The following is a 16,001-nucleotide window of genomic DNA, read 5'->3' as shown; positions in this document are numbered from 1 at the left end:
TAGAGGTTTGTGCAGATGTCACATTGCTCTTGCTTTCTTCCCTCATTTCTGTCTTTTTCATTTCAGGCACGGATCGAGCTGAACATCATTAACAGAGCTGCCTTAACTCTCCCATGCTACACACATAAGGCATACATGAGAAAGGCATCAGCCAACACTTCACAGAGACCATCATGTGCTGGACACACTTCATGACTGGTGTGTAGACTTCCTTGCATGTCACTCCCAATGTATTCCAGACACAGGCACATGGCTGTCCACATGATCTAGAGGAGGTGTCTGGAACTCAGCCTCAGAATCCTCAAAGCTACACTCTGAGACAATGAATGGCAGGTCACGGGGAGAATTTGAACTAGTCTACTAGGGATCACAATTCTCAACATTTTAATAAAACTTTATTAAGAATATTTGGTAGTAAAGTAACAGAACAAAGAGGGCACTGAAATAAACGACCCTATTCATGTCAAGCCCATGGGCGTTCTGTCCTGTGAAGGTGGCATTTCTAGTTTATGCAGTCTTCCTAATTCGAATTCACCACCAACAGCTGCTTGTGTCCCTGATGATGAGAACTCTGCAGGGGAGAACAGGACAGTTCATAGGGACGCAATCACAGCAGCAGTGGGGACGGCCGTGTGTGCTGTGATGCACAGTTGTTGGTTTCCATGAATGCCCATGTGCAAGGGAGCCTCACAAAGGACAGAGAACAACAACACTGGAAAAGCACTAGGACAATGGGGACAAAGGGTGTCTTCTGAGGTTGGGGTGAGCTGACGTAGAGGATTGCAATGGAGAAGGATGAACTGAGCTCAACTGGTCATGTATTCCCAAGGTGATAGCATTGGTTAAGATTCACGGTCAAGGCTGTTTGGGATGAGTGGTGTCTTGCTTTTTCCCATAAGGTTTATCTGTGCTTTTTGACCATATAAGATGAGTCAGAACAGAAAGCTGTATACTTACACTAACTTTAGAAACACCTTCTTCTCTGAGATAAGCATTGGAATCTCAGGCAACAGTGTCCTTCTCCTCTTCCACGTCCTCGCACTCAGTAGTGAGCACAAGCCCAGACTCACTGACTTGCCCATTGGCTTCTTGGCTGTAATCCACCTTCTGATGCTGCTGGTTGCGAGCATCATAGCTACTGATATTGTCATGTTTCATCAAGGATGGGACGACATCACATGTAAATCTCTTCTCTTCCTATACAGATTTTTGAGGGGTCTCTCTGTTTGTGCCACCTGCTTGCTGAGTGTGCTCCAGGCCATCACTCTCAGCCCCAGAAACTCCTGGTTAGCAAAGTTCAAAAGAAAATTATCCACATGTCACAACTTATGGTCTTTGTTTGCCCTTTGTTCTGCCTATTCATCCATTTCCGGTTACCTTTTAATCTTCATGGTTAAGACCCCTAACGTGACCTCAGACCACCTACTGTATATTACTGAATCCTGCTCTCTTGTACATTTCAGTTTCCCAATGAAATATGTAATGTCCACATTGTTCTTCTTCAGGGAAGTGTTTGTTATGGGTATCATGGTTCTCTCCAGCGGGTACATGCTCATTCTCCTGTGTAGACACAAGAAGCAGGTCCAGCATCTTCACATCACCAGCTCTTCTCCAAAAGCATCACCAGAGCAAAGGGCCTCCCGGACCATCCTGATGCTCTTGTGCTTCTTTGTGCTCATGTGTATCTTAGATAGCTTTATGATATTCTCAAGGCATATGTTCAAAGATGATCCAATAATCTACCCTATTTTGATGCTTGTGGGCCATAGCTATGCCTCAGTCAGTCCTTTTGTGTTCATCAGCACTGAAAAGGATATAATTGGCCTTTTAAGGTCCATGTGTGAGAGAAGAGTGAGTATTTCATTATTCAGTGATAGGTAAGTGTCCTTAAAATGAGGTATGTTAAGTCAGATCCACAGATCTCTATTAACATGTTGTGTGGCAAATAATTTCTCCAGAAGGATTCATTTCACACCACACTCTGTGACTCACTCATTGACGTCTTCCAGTCCTGCCTCAGGGTTCCAATACTGTGTTTTCTGAATGAACATTTTTTTTGTTGAGTTAAACTTCACATTTATAGGCTGAGGAGATAATGTGTGGCTAAGAAGACTTGTTATGCAAAAGCAATGTCCAGAATGCAGTATCCAAGCTCACACAAAGACATGGGGTTTTTCCATGGATATGTACCTATAGCAACTGGACATACAGATGGGAGATCCCTGGGTTGTGCTAGTCAAGAGCCTGGATTCGCAATCAGTGACAGAGTTTGCCTCGATGGATAAGACTGACAAGGAAAAAGAAGGGCATCTGCAGCATGAATTCTAATTGTTATTAGTAATCAAAACACAGAGGAATTTATAGGGGTCAATGCTGAACAGAGAAGCAGAGCTCCCACTACTAGAGAACTCTTTTACGTCTACCAATGTTAAAACCAAAGGGGCAATCCTTGTCTCAGACTGCATCTCCAGTCTAGGTCTGTCTTCATCAAACCTCAGACTTCACTGCCCCTCAGACTTCTCCTGCCTTATATTCTCCTTCTCCAACTAGCCATATCACTCCTGTCTCCACCTTCCTAGTCCTGGGATTAAAGGCATGGGATCTGAAATGCTGGGATTTGTGAAAGGTGATTGCACTTCTGTTTCCCAGACACCCAGATACCAGTAATCACTCAAGAACTATATTAATTACAACACTGTTTGGCCAGTGGCTCAGGCATATTCCTAGAAACTTCTTACATTTTAAATTAACCTATTTTTTTTATTATTTTATATTTTACCAAAAGGAACATGTTTTCATACCTCACATCATGCTTCTTGGGTGGATACATGGTATCTATCTGACTCTGATTCTTTCTCCATGAATTCTGTTTAGATTTCCCACTTAGCTACATTCTGCCTGCCATAATCAAAAGCAGCTCCTTTATTTACCAATGGTAGGAAAACATATTCATAACATACAGAGGTAAATTCCACATCAGGGATTAAATGTGCTTACCACCTCTGCCTGGTTTCTGTGGCTAATTGCTTAGCTCTGCACTCTGAACTTTAGGCAAGGTTTATTTGTTAAAACACAAACAAAATGTCACTATATTTCCCCTTTTGTCTAAAAGAAAAAATAAGAATATAACTAATATAAGAAAAATTATTTACAATAAGTATGATAGCTATATACAAAATAAACAGGCAATAACTACATCAACAATGTCTAATCCATTTGTATATTACAAATTCAGAGAAAATACTCCATTATCTATCCTATCTTAGTGAATCTAAAATCCTGTACATAATTTAATTTCTATCAAAACTTGTGTTATGAGCCAAAACTAACTTTTATTATCTCTCAAACTTATATACTTTATGTTTCTTTAGTGAATTTCTTGTCTAATTCTCATAAACAAGGATACTATAACTATCTAGTCTTCAACTACCTCAGAGAGCTGAGAAAGAAATAATATTAACTGAGTAAACAGGAGGTGCAAGCAGGCCAATTCAAAAGAATATTAGTAATGAAAGAAACAGCAGTCATTTGGATGCCTGGACAGTCATCCAAAGTTCCTCTGCAATATTGGGTCATCCATCCTTGGCCTAGAGCCCTAGCATATCCGACAACCTTTTTTGCGAAGCAGGATATTTTGTGTCCTTCTTGTTTAATTAGGACAGCGTATTGTCAGCAGTCAAAGTAGGGGCATTTTCTTGCTCTGTATCTTACTTTTGCCACAAAGAAGGTAAACTCCACAAAGAGTGTTTTGATGCCCATTATCTTCTCTGAAGTAGATTGGAGCTACCAGTAGCAGACATGTCTCATTGTCATAAAAAGAAGAACCTAGGTTATTAAAATATGTTACATGCCATATTCTGTAGAATATGACCTGTTCATCTGAAATATATCTTTGTTTGACCTTGAAAGCATACCTAATATGACTACAAGTTTGATTTTACTAGGTGATTAACTACTAACCTATATTTCCTTATTATCCTAAATGGTTGGTTATAATAATTTTTAAGGACTAGGAATTTGCATTACATAGTTAAAGGAGCTGCATAGGCAAAATACCTTGAACAAGATTTGAAATGTATGCATAATATTTTTTAAAAAATTAATCTCAATTTTTATCAATATTTAAAATTTATATATAATTTACAAAAGTCAAATCCATTGTAAAGCTAGTAGTTGGCAAACTAGTAGTTGCTGTTAAAGAGTAGATTCAATAATTTTATCATCTCTATATCCTCCCTTTTTCTCTTCAGAGTAGATTCAGAGTAGATTCAATAATCTACCCTTTTATCCTTTCATGTTTATAATATCCATAATCCATTGAACAAACAAAACCCACACACCCCATGTCTTGGGAATGTGGGCATCACATTCTTAAATTTACTTTCTGCTGTCTGGGGATGATGGTATCTTTACGGAATGCTGAAAGAAAAAAAAGGGTTAATTCTCAAGTCCTGGGAGGGGCAACTGCATCATTTTTTGTTCAGTCTGTGTATAATAGGAATGTGTAGGGCTTGTCTCAAGTCCTGACTAGAGTAATCTGTGAGGCTGGATCATTTCAGCTAAGCACCTCAAAATTGTTCTAAAGAATTTGTAGTCCAAAGCTGATCTTTAAATGGTACTATCAGCTAAACAGCATCATTCAAGGCAGGTAAAATTGTTGTGGGGCTCCATTTTCTTCCTGGAGACTTCAAACATTACTGTAGGAAAATGTATTGTTCACTGTGGAAAACTTTATTTATAGCAAAACAGAAAGTTTGAACGCCAATATACACATATTCAAAGAAGGGTACCATAGAGATGAAAGTAGGTATGGGGAGAAGTAAAATTTTGAAAGTGGAGTTTTGATAACCTTAGTCCCTAGATCTTATTTTCCTTCTGTTCCATGCCAGGTGGCTACTGATATGAAATAGTTGTAAATTTCCTGAATTAAAATCATCAATAAACTGAGGTGAAATGAGCATATGCTGTTAAGAATCTTTTAAGTAGGGGTGAAACCAGAGTACCAGCTTTGGCATGTAGTAATTCTGTGTTCTTGGAGATCTGTGATTATCTTAAAGGGAATGCCCTAAGCATTCCTATGCCCTGACAAAATGCCTTCTGATAAATATAAATGCAGGAAGCAGGACTCTGCTTATACCTAGGGGAGAAGAACGGAGGCCTGGCAGTGAGAAACTGTTTTCATGTAGCTGAAAGACATAGGAAACAGGTCTGAACTGTGGGAATTAATTCCCAAATTTGTAACAGAAATGGAAGTCAGCTATAGCAAAAAAAATCCATAGCAAAGGACAGTCACTTTATTCACAAAGCAATAATTCCAAAAAGCCTTGCTTTTTGCTTTAACCTTTATCGGATCCCTTGGTTCTGATAACTTGCTCATCAAAAGGTGGCTTCACAATTACTGAATAATACTGCAGCTTGTAGCAGGAAGCCAAGAAATTCTAGATTTTAGAGGGTCCATTGGTTGAATCACCTTATTAACAGCTCTCAGATCTGTCACCATTCTCCATTTTTCAGATTTTATTAACAGCAAATACAGGAGAATTCCAAGGACTGGTTGATTCTTCAGTATGTTGAGCATCTAATTGCTCCTGTACCAGCTGCTCTAAAGCCTGAAGTTTTTCTAATGTCAAAGGCCATTGTTTCACCCATACTGGTCAACAAGTTTAAAGTTAGGGCCATTGGTACCTCTGAGAGCTTGTCAGGTGTTGTTCCGTGTTTTTGTTCAGTCTGAATGGTCAGTATCTGTTTTTATAGTACCTTTAAATATCCTTCCCAGAAACATGAGTTGGTTTATGGTCTGTTTCTGAGACTGAAGGAATGTTTATCTAGGTATTCCATTATTGAAACAGATCATGACCCCATAGATTCACTGCTTTATGAGCCACATACAGCCTTAGCCTTCCTCTCTGTCCTTCTAGTCCTATGCATTCAACCCATCTTGTGCTTTGTTTACCTGAGATTGGGTTCCAATTCCTAAGAAATGAACATCTGTCTACTGAAGAAGCCAATTTAGATGCCAAGATTCTGGAGTAATAATAGTCACATCTGCACTTATGTCTAATAATCCTTGCATTAAAATGTTATTTATTCATACTCTTAGCTTTAGTCTTTGATTGTTTGTGGAAGTCTGCCAAAAATACATGTTTTCTATTGGAATTTTTGATTCATACTCCGTGGTTTTTCTATCTTTCAGAGTGGTATGTGTTTTTATAACAGACAATGGGTTTTCTAATTTTCCTGGGAAGGTGTGTCCTCCACAGTGACTGCGAATGACTAGACCATGTTTAATCTAGGGGCCTGCAAGAGTCCCCTCAAGTAGTTTCCCAATCATAACATGTTTCCTTGTTTGTCTGTTTTTGCTCTACACTCATTGGTACAATGTTAGCTTTTGCCACATCTTCTGCATAACTCAGACGATTGGGGCTTCTATTTGAGGGATTCCCAGAAGAAACATTGTTTCTAAAAATGCCCTGTCTACAATCCCTTCTCAGATGTCATATCCACCACAGTAAAAGAATTTGGTATTTTTGATGTCTCTTCATCCATTTGGAGATTTCTTCTAGTTCTCCAGCCTCAGTGTGACAGTCGAAAGACTCAATGTTGGCTGTGAGTAGGATCCATTCATCCACTGGTTCTGTTCTGACTTTTAAGGACCCATGCATCATTTTGCATTATACATTAGCATTTTCAAAAGCCAGAGATTCAATGAGTACTTGTCTACCTTCTGGATATGCTACCCCTATATGTACAACTTTAGTTAATCTTTGCAAAAAGTCACTAAATGTTTCTCTTGGGCCTTGTCTAACCTTAGTATATGATTCAATTCTTTTTCCTGGTTTTTGAATCTTGTTCCAAGAATTCAAGGCTACTGTGTGGCATAGGGACAATATGTGTTCATTGTATGTATCCTAATACAATGTAGCCTAAGGGCCTTCACTGATAATTTGACCTTGGGAGGCCTCAAGTCTTCTGACTCTACCTTGGTAAGGGTCTAAGCCTCTTCTCTCCAAAAATTCTTCCACTGAAGCTGTAGGCCATGGTCTAGTACCGCTCAGACTAGTTGAAGCCATTCGTGTGGAGTGACCTTATTTCTTGAAGCCCATGTCTTTATCAACTCCCTCACGTATGGTGAATGCATGACATAAGATACTGCTACTTGCTTAATATCTTTCAGATCTTTTATACACATAGGTTCCATTTACATTCTGTATATACTTTTGGATATTGAGCATTTTCTGATATTTCCGAGCTAATAATAAGATAAGTAGATAAAACACTTGGTAAGTCATGTCAGATGCTGAGAGGTACTGATGACACTAAATCTTTACTATTGTCTTTTTTCTGTACCTCCTTTTCTTGTTTATCAGATCTGACAAGTTTTTCAATCTATTCAAATCTTTTTATCACTATCTTTTGTAAAGTCTGAATCCCTTGACCTATGAATATTTCTAATGATTTCATCAAATCAGTTAATTTCTGGTTCTCATTCTGCACACGTGATTACCAGATTTAAGTTGATTTTTCCATTAATGTTCTCTTCTCATCTTTAGAGATTATTTGGGTGGCATGTAGGTTGTCTTCCAAGAGGAATGTTCTATGTGCTAGCTTGATTTTGATTGTCAAATTCAATAGTATGAATCCTTTTAGATAATCTTTCAGTACTATTTTATAAGGTTTCATAACCCATTGACGTGGATTGAATTTTTTCTATCAAATCAATGTTATAATTTTCATAGGTATGAATCCTTTCAGCCAACTTTTCATTACCAGTCTGTAAAGTCTGTATCATTTCTGAAAGTTTCTCATTCTTGACTCTGTTACCAAATCATTACTTTAAAGATATAATATAAATTATCAAACTGATAGCAGCTATGGCTAAGAAGGTATAAATCCCAGGTAGGTCTTATATCTCTCCTAATATTCCATCCATAATAGAAATGAGAAAGTTATTAAATTCTTGGATGGGGATATTATCTGCAATTATTTTAGGAGTTGTTTACAAATTAAAAATATATATAGTTAGCAAATGACTTCCTTTGTTAAAATCTTGTTTTAGTTGAGACTTTAAAGGTATAATAATGATGTAGACCAGAAAAAAAATGTAGATTTTTTTTGCTGAAGAAAGTATTTTTATTAGCTTACTAGTTAACATCATCATCAAGGCCAGCCAGGATAGGAGCCTAAACAGGAACCTAGAGGCAGAAACTGAAGCAGAAACCACAGAGGAACTCTGCTAACTAGCTTGCTTCACCTGGTTTCCTCAGCTACTTGAATATTCAGGTCAAGTCCACCTGCCAAGGGGAGACAAGGCCCACAGAAGGCTGGGCCATAAACATCAATTAGAAGTTAAAAAAAAAGTCCCACAAAAATATCCACAGGTCAGGCTTATAGAAGCACTTCCTCAGTTGAGACTCCCTTTTCTATATATTCCTAGGTATGTGTAAAGTGGACAAAACCTAATTCATGTACTTTCCACTCAATTCATCAAATTCTAAGAAGAGCAATGTGTCTGACTGCGTATGATTCTGCACATGTGTGTGCATATACCACACACGTGTGGAAATGTATGGTTATGCTGCCTTGGGAGATTATGTAAAACTTTAGATTTCCTAAGCAGAATTGAAAACCAAACTGAAGGGAATTTTGTTAAAGGGAAACCTGTCGGGACAGTCATGCATGGGTTGTCGGAGTCAGGGGAAGCTGCAGTAACATAGGAGATGCACACACTTGGTGTTGATGGCAAGCCCTGGGACAGCAGGAGCCACAGTAAGCCATGTGTGTGCCCTCTGGGGTGGAACAAGGACAAGGAAGCAGGAGGACGATAAGCCTGGACAGATGGGAGCCGGAGCGCTAGTGCTTTCCTCAAACTCCGGTGCTAGGTTTAGGTTCCAGTTCCTAGAGCTGAAATTCCAGTCCCAGCTCTGGCATGGGCTGGTGGCTAAAAAGCCTCAGGGAAGTGGCTTTTTCATAAATTCATGCCCCAAATGTTGGGCAGCAAATGAAACAGGATTAATAAAAACACAGAGAGAAATTGGGGTTCAACCTGAAGATCAGAAAAACAAAACAGCCAGCCACTGGCTCTTACCTAGAACTCAGACCAAAATGGCTGTCCTGCCTCTAGGAATCTCAGAATGAGAATGAGACTGGGAGCTGTTTCCTCCCATTTTATAAACCTCTCTTAGGGCTGGGATTAAAGGCGTGCACCATCCTGTTTCTATGGTAAACTGGTATTAAAGGTGCTTGTTACCACTGCCTGGGCCATAAGGCTGACCACTGGGACTGTTTTACTCTCTTATCTTCAGGAAAGCTTTATTTATTAAAATACAAATGAAATACCACTACACACTTCCACATCTGGTTTGTATCTGTTATTTTCTTTCACACCCTTTGACTCCCTATTTGGGCACACGACTGTCCCTATATTCTAGATCAGGTGACTGCAGCTGAACCTCTGAGTGTTCAAGGTCACACTCAGAAAGTGGTCCTGCAATCTGAAGAAGTGTGAATTCTGAGTTCACACTTACCAGCATTTTTCTTCTCTTCTCTTTTCTTTTCCTTTCCTTTCCTTACTTTTACTTTCTTTTCTTTTGACAGGGTTTCGCTGTGTAACAGCCCTGGCTGTCCTGGAACTAGCTCTGTAGACCAGGCTGACCTCAAACTCTTGGAGATTCGCCTGCCTCTGACTCTGGAATGCTGACATTAAGGTGTGATCCACCACTGCCCAGCATACCAGCATTTTTAATGGAACTATGATAAGAATATTTGATCTGGCAATAAATGGACATGTAAAGAAAACCTTAATAAAATCACTAGTCCATGGGCACTCCTTTCTTGGCAAAGTTTCATTTTGTTTTGTGAAAACTTCCCCCTTCAAATTAACTAAAAACATATAGCTATCACTACCTGACAGCCAAGATGATGCCAGTGAAAACCAAGTGATACACTGCCCAGAGAAATGGACACATAATGTAATAAGAAAGAAAAATTTTTTCTATAGTATATGCAATTTATTGTTGAACAAAGTTGACACCCTGATAGAGGTTGAGCATGGGGCATGTAAGCTAGCCGCAGTTGGGAAAGGTTAGGATAAGTGTGAGAGCAAGGATGGATTCTGGATGGCATGTGGGAGAGCTGAGATCTTAGTAAGTTGAGGGTGAATTGGGATGCATGTGTACACCTTCTGGGTAATGTTCCTTTTGTGGATGAAGAAGGCAATGCTGTAATAAAGGAGTTTCTTGATGTCTCTTTAGACATCTACTATATGATTCTATCCAGCACAATATGAATAAAGACAGTGAACCATACTGTAAAACCACTATCAGAAATGTCTTTTTTGAAATAAGCATTGGCATCTCAGCCAGCAGCTTCCTTCTCCTCATCCACATATTCATGTTTCTTCATGGCCACAGGCCATGCTGGACTCAGGAGTCCAAACATCAGGAAGGAGTTGCTCCAGACACCATTCACACAACCACAATTGATGCAAAAGCAAGAGAGTTTTATTCATGACAGGGCCCTTCATGTTCAGGATATGAAGGACATCGATGGCTGTTACAACCCATCTTTTAAAGTGAAAAGCCATAGACACAAAGGGGGAACCTGTTGTTTTCCAACTTATTGGATTGGCTTATTTAAAGGGTTACTAGCAGTGATTGGTCTATTTCAGGGCAGCAGGATAGCTGCTTGATCCGGTGACATAAGGGGGAGCATCTGTGGGCCATCCTGACCTTGTTCCAGTGACTAAATCAATACATCAGGAACTGAGTCAACATCTGTGGGTTGTATTTGCCTCAATTCCCAGAATGGAGTTATGTATGAATCTACTAATAAAGTCAGGACTCAGAGAAGCCAGCAGGAGCAAATCCCAGGAGGGTATTCTAGAATTTCAAGAAAGTAGACATTGTGGATTTTTTGCTGATGGAGACAGTTTTAGTTCAGGAAGAGAATGCTGCAGAATCATGTGTTCTGTCTGCACAATAAGGTGAGCGTGCTGACTGACACTGACTGTAGTCCAGTGTTCAGAATGGGAAACGCTGGTGTTATGTGTATTTTCTCATACTGAAAAAGTGCATTTACTTTGAACGTGCTGCAGAAAGTATGGCCTCTGCAATTAAAAATGAAAAGATTCTAAAAGTACCAATCTCTAAATTTCCAACAGTTTTGAGACCTTATGATGAATTCGTCCCAGGCAGAGGATGGAACATTATTATTAATGCTTTCCTTACCTTCAATTTCCCAGAAAAAGGAGGGAAGACCTTCAGTTAAGCAGCACCCTTGGGGAGATATCCTTTCCCTTTGGAAGTTCCCAGCTTGCACATGTCCCCTTTATTTTGGGTACCATGCAGTGTTTAATATATCCATATATCACATAAGGACTGTTTATATCAAGCTAAATACTTTATCCCCAACACTTGTCACTTTCTTACATAAACATTTTCTAGAGCCTTTTTTCCTGCTGTTTGAAATCTCTGGTGATTCCTTGTTACCTCCACACACCACACTGTGCAGCAGCACACTAGACATTTTTTATTTCTACCATTTTTGTCTTTGTCCTTTTATTGAAAGTATATTTTTTTCTCATACAATATATCCTGTTTACAGTTTCTCTACACTATATTCCCTAGTTACTCCCAACCTCCACTCCCATCTGGATCCACTCCATTTCTCTCTCTCATTAGAAAAAACAGGCTTCAAAGAGATACTGACAAAACATAACAAAATAAAATATAATAGATAAAAAACATATTAAAGTTGGACAAGTATGGACGGAGGCTGCTTATTCATTTCCTGGCTGCCCAGACCCAAACTATTAACACAGAAACTGTATTAATTAAAAAACTGTTCAACCTATTACCTCAGGCTCCTTATTAGCTAACTCTTTTTTTTCTCCTCATTTTGTTTTAAAGATTTCCATCTCCTTCCCTCCTCCTCCCCCTTCCCTCCCCTCCCTTCCACCCATACCCCCTCTCCACCCCTCTCCAAGACAAAGAGCCATCAGGGTTCCCTTCACTATGTTAAGTCCAAGGTCCTCCCAGCTCCCCCTATGTCCAGGAAGGTGAGCAACCAAACTGACAAGGCTCACAGTGAGCCCGTCCATGCTGTAGAGTGTGGAATATATACATATTAGAGTACTACTCAGCGGTAAAAAACAATGACATCTTGAATTTTGCATGCAAATGGAGGGAAATAGAAAACACCATCCTGAGTGAGGTAACCCAGGCCCAAAAAGATGAACATGGGATGTACTCACTCATAATTGGGTTCTAGCCATAAATAAAGGACATCGAGCCTATAATTCATAAAAAAATCCTAGAGAAGCTATATAAGAAGGTGAACCCAAAGAAAAACATATAGTTATCCTCCTGGATATTAGCTAACTCTTACATCTTAAATTAACCCATTCCTATTATTTTGTATTTTATCTTTTTTTGTTTTTTTTTCTTTCCATGGTTTATTTTTTATATTAAAAGCTTTATTTTTTCTCATTTTTTTATTAAAGATTTCCATCTCCTCCCCTCCTCCTCCCCCTTCCCTCCCCTACCTTCCACCCATACCCCCACTCCCTCCCTCTCCAGGTCAAAGAGCCATCAGGGTTCCCTTCACTATGTTAAGTCCAAGGTCCTCCCAACTCCCCCCAAGTCCAGGAAGGTGAGCAACCAAGCTGACAAGGCTCACAGTGAGCCCGTCCATGCTGAAGAGTCCAAGCCCATTGCCGTTGTCCTTGGTTTCTCAGTCCTCCTCCACCATCAGCCACATTCAGAGAGTCTGGCCTGGTCGCCTGTTCCATCAGTCCCATTCCAACTGGACTTGGTGGTCTCCCGTTAGTTCTGTCCCACCATCTCAATGGGTGAACACACCCCTCACGGTCCTGACTTCCTTGCTCATGATCTCCCTCCTTTTGCTCCTCATCAGGTCCTTGGGAGCTCAGTCTGGTGCTCCAATGTGGGGTTCTGTCATTTTCTCCATCCAACGCCAGGTGAAGGTTCTATAGTGATATGCAAGATATTCATCAGTATGGCAATAGGATCTGGACATTTATGGCTCCCTCTCCTCAGCTGCCCAAGGAACCAGTTGGGGGCATCTTCCTGGATACCAGGGAACCCCTCTAGAGCCAAGTCTCTGCCAACCCTAGAATGGCTCCCTTAATTAAGATATATAATTCCTTGTTCCCATATCCACCCTTCCTATATCCCAACCATCCTATTCCCCCAAGCGCTCCCCATCCTCCACTTCACACTTTTCTCTCCCCATCCCCCCATCCCCCCATCCCACCCCACCCCCAAGTACCCATTTTTTGTCCGGCAATCTTGTCTACTTCCCCTCCTCCTCCCCCTTCCCTCCCCACCCCTCCACTCATACCCCCACTCCCTCCCTCTCTAGGCCAAGGAGCCATCAGGGTTCCCTACTCTATGTTAAGTCCAAAGTCCTCCCAACTCCCCCCAGGTCCAGGAAGGTGATCAACCAAGCTGACAAGGCCCACACAGAGCCCATCCACACCACAGAATCCAAGCCCATTGCCATTGTCCTTGGCTTCTCAGTCAGCCTCCACCATCGGCCACAATCAGAGAGTCAGGTTTGGTCGCATGTTCCATCAGTCCCATTCCAACTGGAGTTGGTGATCTCCCGTTAGTTCTGTCCCACCGTCTCCATAGGTGAACGCACCCCTCACGGTCCTGACTTTCTTTCTCATGTTCTCCCTCCTTCTGCTCCTCATCAGGACCTTGGGAGCTCAGTCCGGTGCTCCAATGTGGGGCTCAGTCATTTTCTTCATCCATCGCCAGGTGGAGGTTCTATGGTGATATGCAAGAAATTCATCAGTATGGCTATAGGATCTGGCCTTTTCTGGCTCCCTCTCCTCATCTGCCCAAGGAACTAGCTGGGGGCATCTCCCTGGAAACCCGGGAACCCCTCTAGAGTCAAGTCTCTTGACAACCCTCAGATGGCTCCCTTAATTAAGATATATGCTTCCCTGCTCCCATATCCACCCTTTTTATATCCCAAGCATCCCATTCCCCCGAGCTCTCCCCATTCTCCCCTTCACACTTTTCTCTCCCCATCTCCCCTTGGCCCTGTCCCACCCCACCCTCAAGTTCCCAATTTTTGCCCGGCGATGGAAATAGAAAACACTATTCTGAGTGAGGTAACCCAGACCCAAAAAGATGAACATGGGATGTACTCACTCATAATCAGTTTCTAGCCATAATTAAAGGACATCGAGCCTATAATTCAGGATCCCTGAGAAGATAGTAAAAAGGTGAACCCAAAGAAAAATATATAGTAATCCTCCTGGATATTGTATTTTATCTTGAGGCTCATGGTTTACCAGTAAGGTTCCTTTTGGTGGACATCTTTCTCCTTCAGCAGCTACATGGCATCTTATTGGTTCTGCCTTCTTTTCTCCTCTCTCTCTGTTTGGAATTCCCACTTTGCTCTAATCTGCCCTGTCATAGGTCCAAAGCAGTTTCAATATCAACCAATGGTAATAAAACATATTCACAGCATACAGAAGGGAATCCCACATCACCTTCCCTTTTCTGTGTAAATAAAAGGAAGGTTTAACTTTAACATAGTAAAATTACATATAATAGAACAGCTTTCAAGCAAGAATTATAGTTACAATATTTAATCCATTTACATTTGACAAATTAAGGAAAATACTCTATCATCTATCCTATCTTTGTGTCTAAAGTTTTATATCTAATATATCTTCTATAATTATAACTATCTTTCTTCAACTCCATCAAAGAATCTAGAGCCCATTCCAAAAGTGTGGTTACCAAGAAGCTGCACTGAACTCTGTTCTTTTATGTCTAGAATTCTTCCCCAAGCTCTCTCAGGTTTTGTGTGGATGTAGTTGTGTGATTAATCTGTATTTGTCACACAAAAACTATGAACCCAAGAATCAGAGACCCAATCATTCAACACCCAGGAGTCCCCCAGAAATACTAAACTTTAGCAATAAAATATACACAGAGGATCTAGTGCAGACCCATGTAGGCCCTGTGCTTGCTGCTTCAGTCTCTGAGAGTTCATATGAGCATTCTCAGCTGATTCAGAGGGCCTAGTTCTAGTGTCCTTCATACCTTGTAGCTCTTACACTCTTTCTTCCTCCTATTCTATTGGATTCCCTGAGTTCTCAGGAGAGGGATTTGATGGAGAGATCAAATTTAGAGTTGTGTATTACAAGGTATGTTTGTATGTATGTCTAATGCCTGGCTGTGGGTTGCTGTATTTGTTCCTATCACAGAACAAAGTGTCTCTGATGATGACTGAATAAGGCACTGATCAATGAGTACAGCAGATTATCTTTATCACTCATTTTATCGTTCCCTTCTTTTTAAGCCTAGTAGTGGTTAGTTTTAATCCTAGGTCTCTGGGCTAATATCTGGTTCTTGGTCATCCACATAGTGTCAGGTATGGGTCCCATCTTGTAGACTGGGTCTTAAGTCAAGTCACACCTTGGTTGGTTACTCCCACAAACTTTGTTCCACCATTGCCCTAGGTTATTTTAAAGGCAGGACAGCATTGTAGGTCAAAGTGTTTGTGGCTGAGTTGGTGTTTACATTTGTTTTGGGTAGCCTGAAGAATGCCTTTCTGTACCAAAGACACTAGGTATGGGTCAAGGTTCTATAGGGGCTCCAGCTCCACCTCTCCATGTGCAATGAGTTATGTGGGTGTTGTCTTCAGCAATGTGGTTTTGCTGTCAGTTTGTGGAGAATAGCCTATTATTATCATGGACTTTCTGAGTTCTCTGGGGATTTCCATGGGATCCCTTCCCTTTGACTAACAACTCAAGTGGGTGTAATTCAGTCCCTGTACTAGAAGATTTGCTTGGTAACAAGAGAAATTCAGCTGGAACTCTATCTCCCCAAGTTTTTCAAGACATTGAGCCTGACTTCATATATTTTAGGAAGTTTCCATTGCACTAGGTTTCCATATTACCCCTCAAGTGCTCCTCAATTCTAGCTGTCTCTACCTGAATTCCTGTTCAAAAAAGCCCT

At 40.6% G+C, this 16,001-nt stretch overlaps 1 protein-coding gene across 1 annotated transcript in view; it reads left to right on the top strand.

The window, feature by feature from the left end:
* The first annotated feature begins 927 nt into the window (after positions 1-927).
* LOC119807154 (vomeronasal type-1 receptor 48-like) overlaps positions 928-16,001 on the top strand; it is a 28,782-nt gene continuing 13,708 nt past the window's right edge. The window contains exon 1 of the mRNA XM_038319291.2: positions 928-1,877. Within this exon, the coding sequence (XP_038175219.2) occupies positions 928-1,877 (950 nt within the window). The remainder of the gene's footprint in view (positions 1,878-16,001) is intronic.

The sequence above is a fragment of the Arvicola amphibius genome, chromosome 2, assembly GCF_903992535.2.
Source record: "Arvicola amphibius chromosome 2, mArvAmp1.2, whole genome shotgun sequence".
Classification (NCBI taxonomy): Eukaryota; Metazoa; Chordata; class Mammalia; order Rodentia; family Cricetidae; genus Arvicola; species Arvicola amphibius.
Note: the sequence above shows the minus strand (reverse complement) of the source record. Positions and strands in the feature narration are given on the sequence as shown.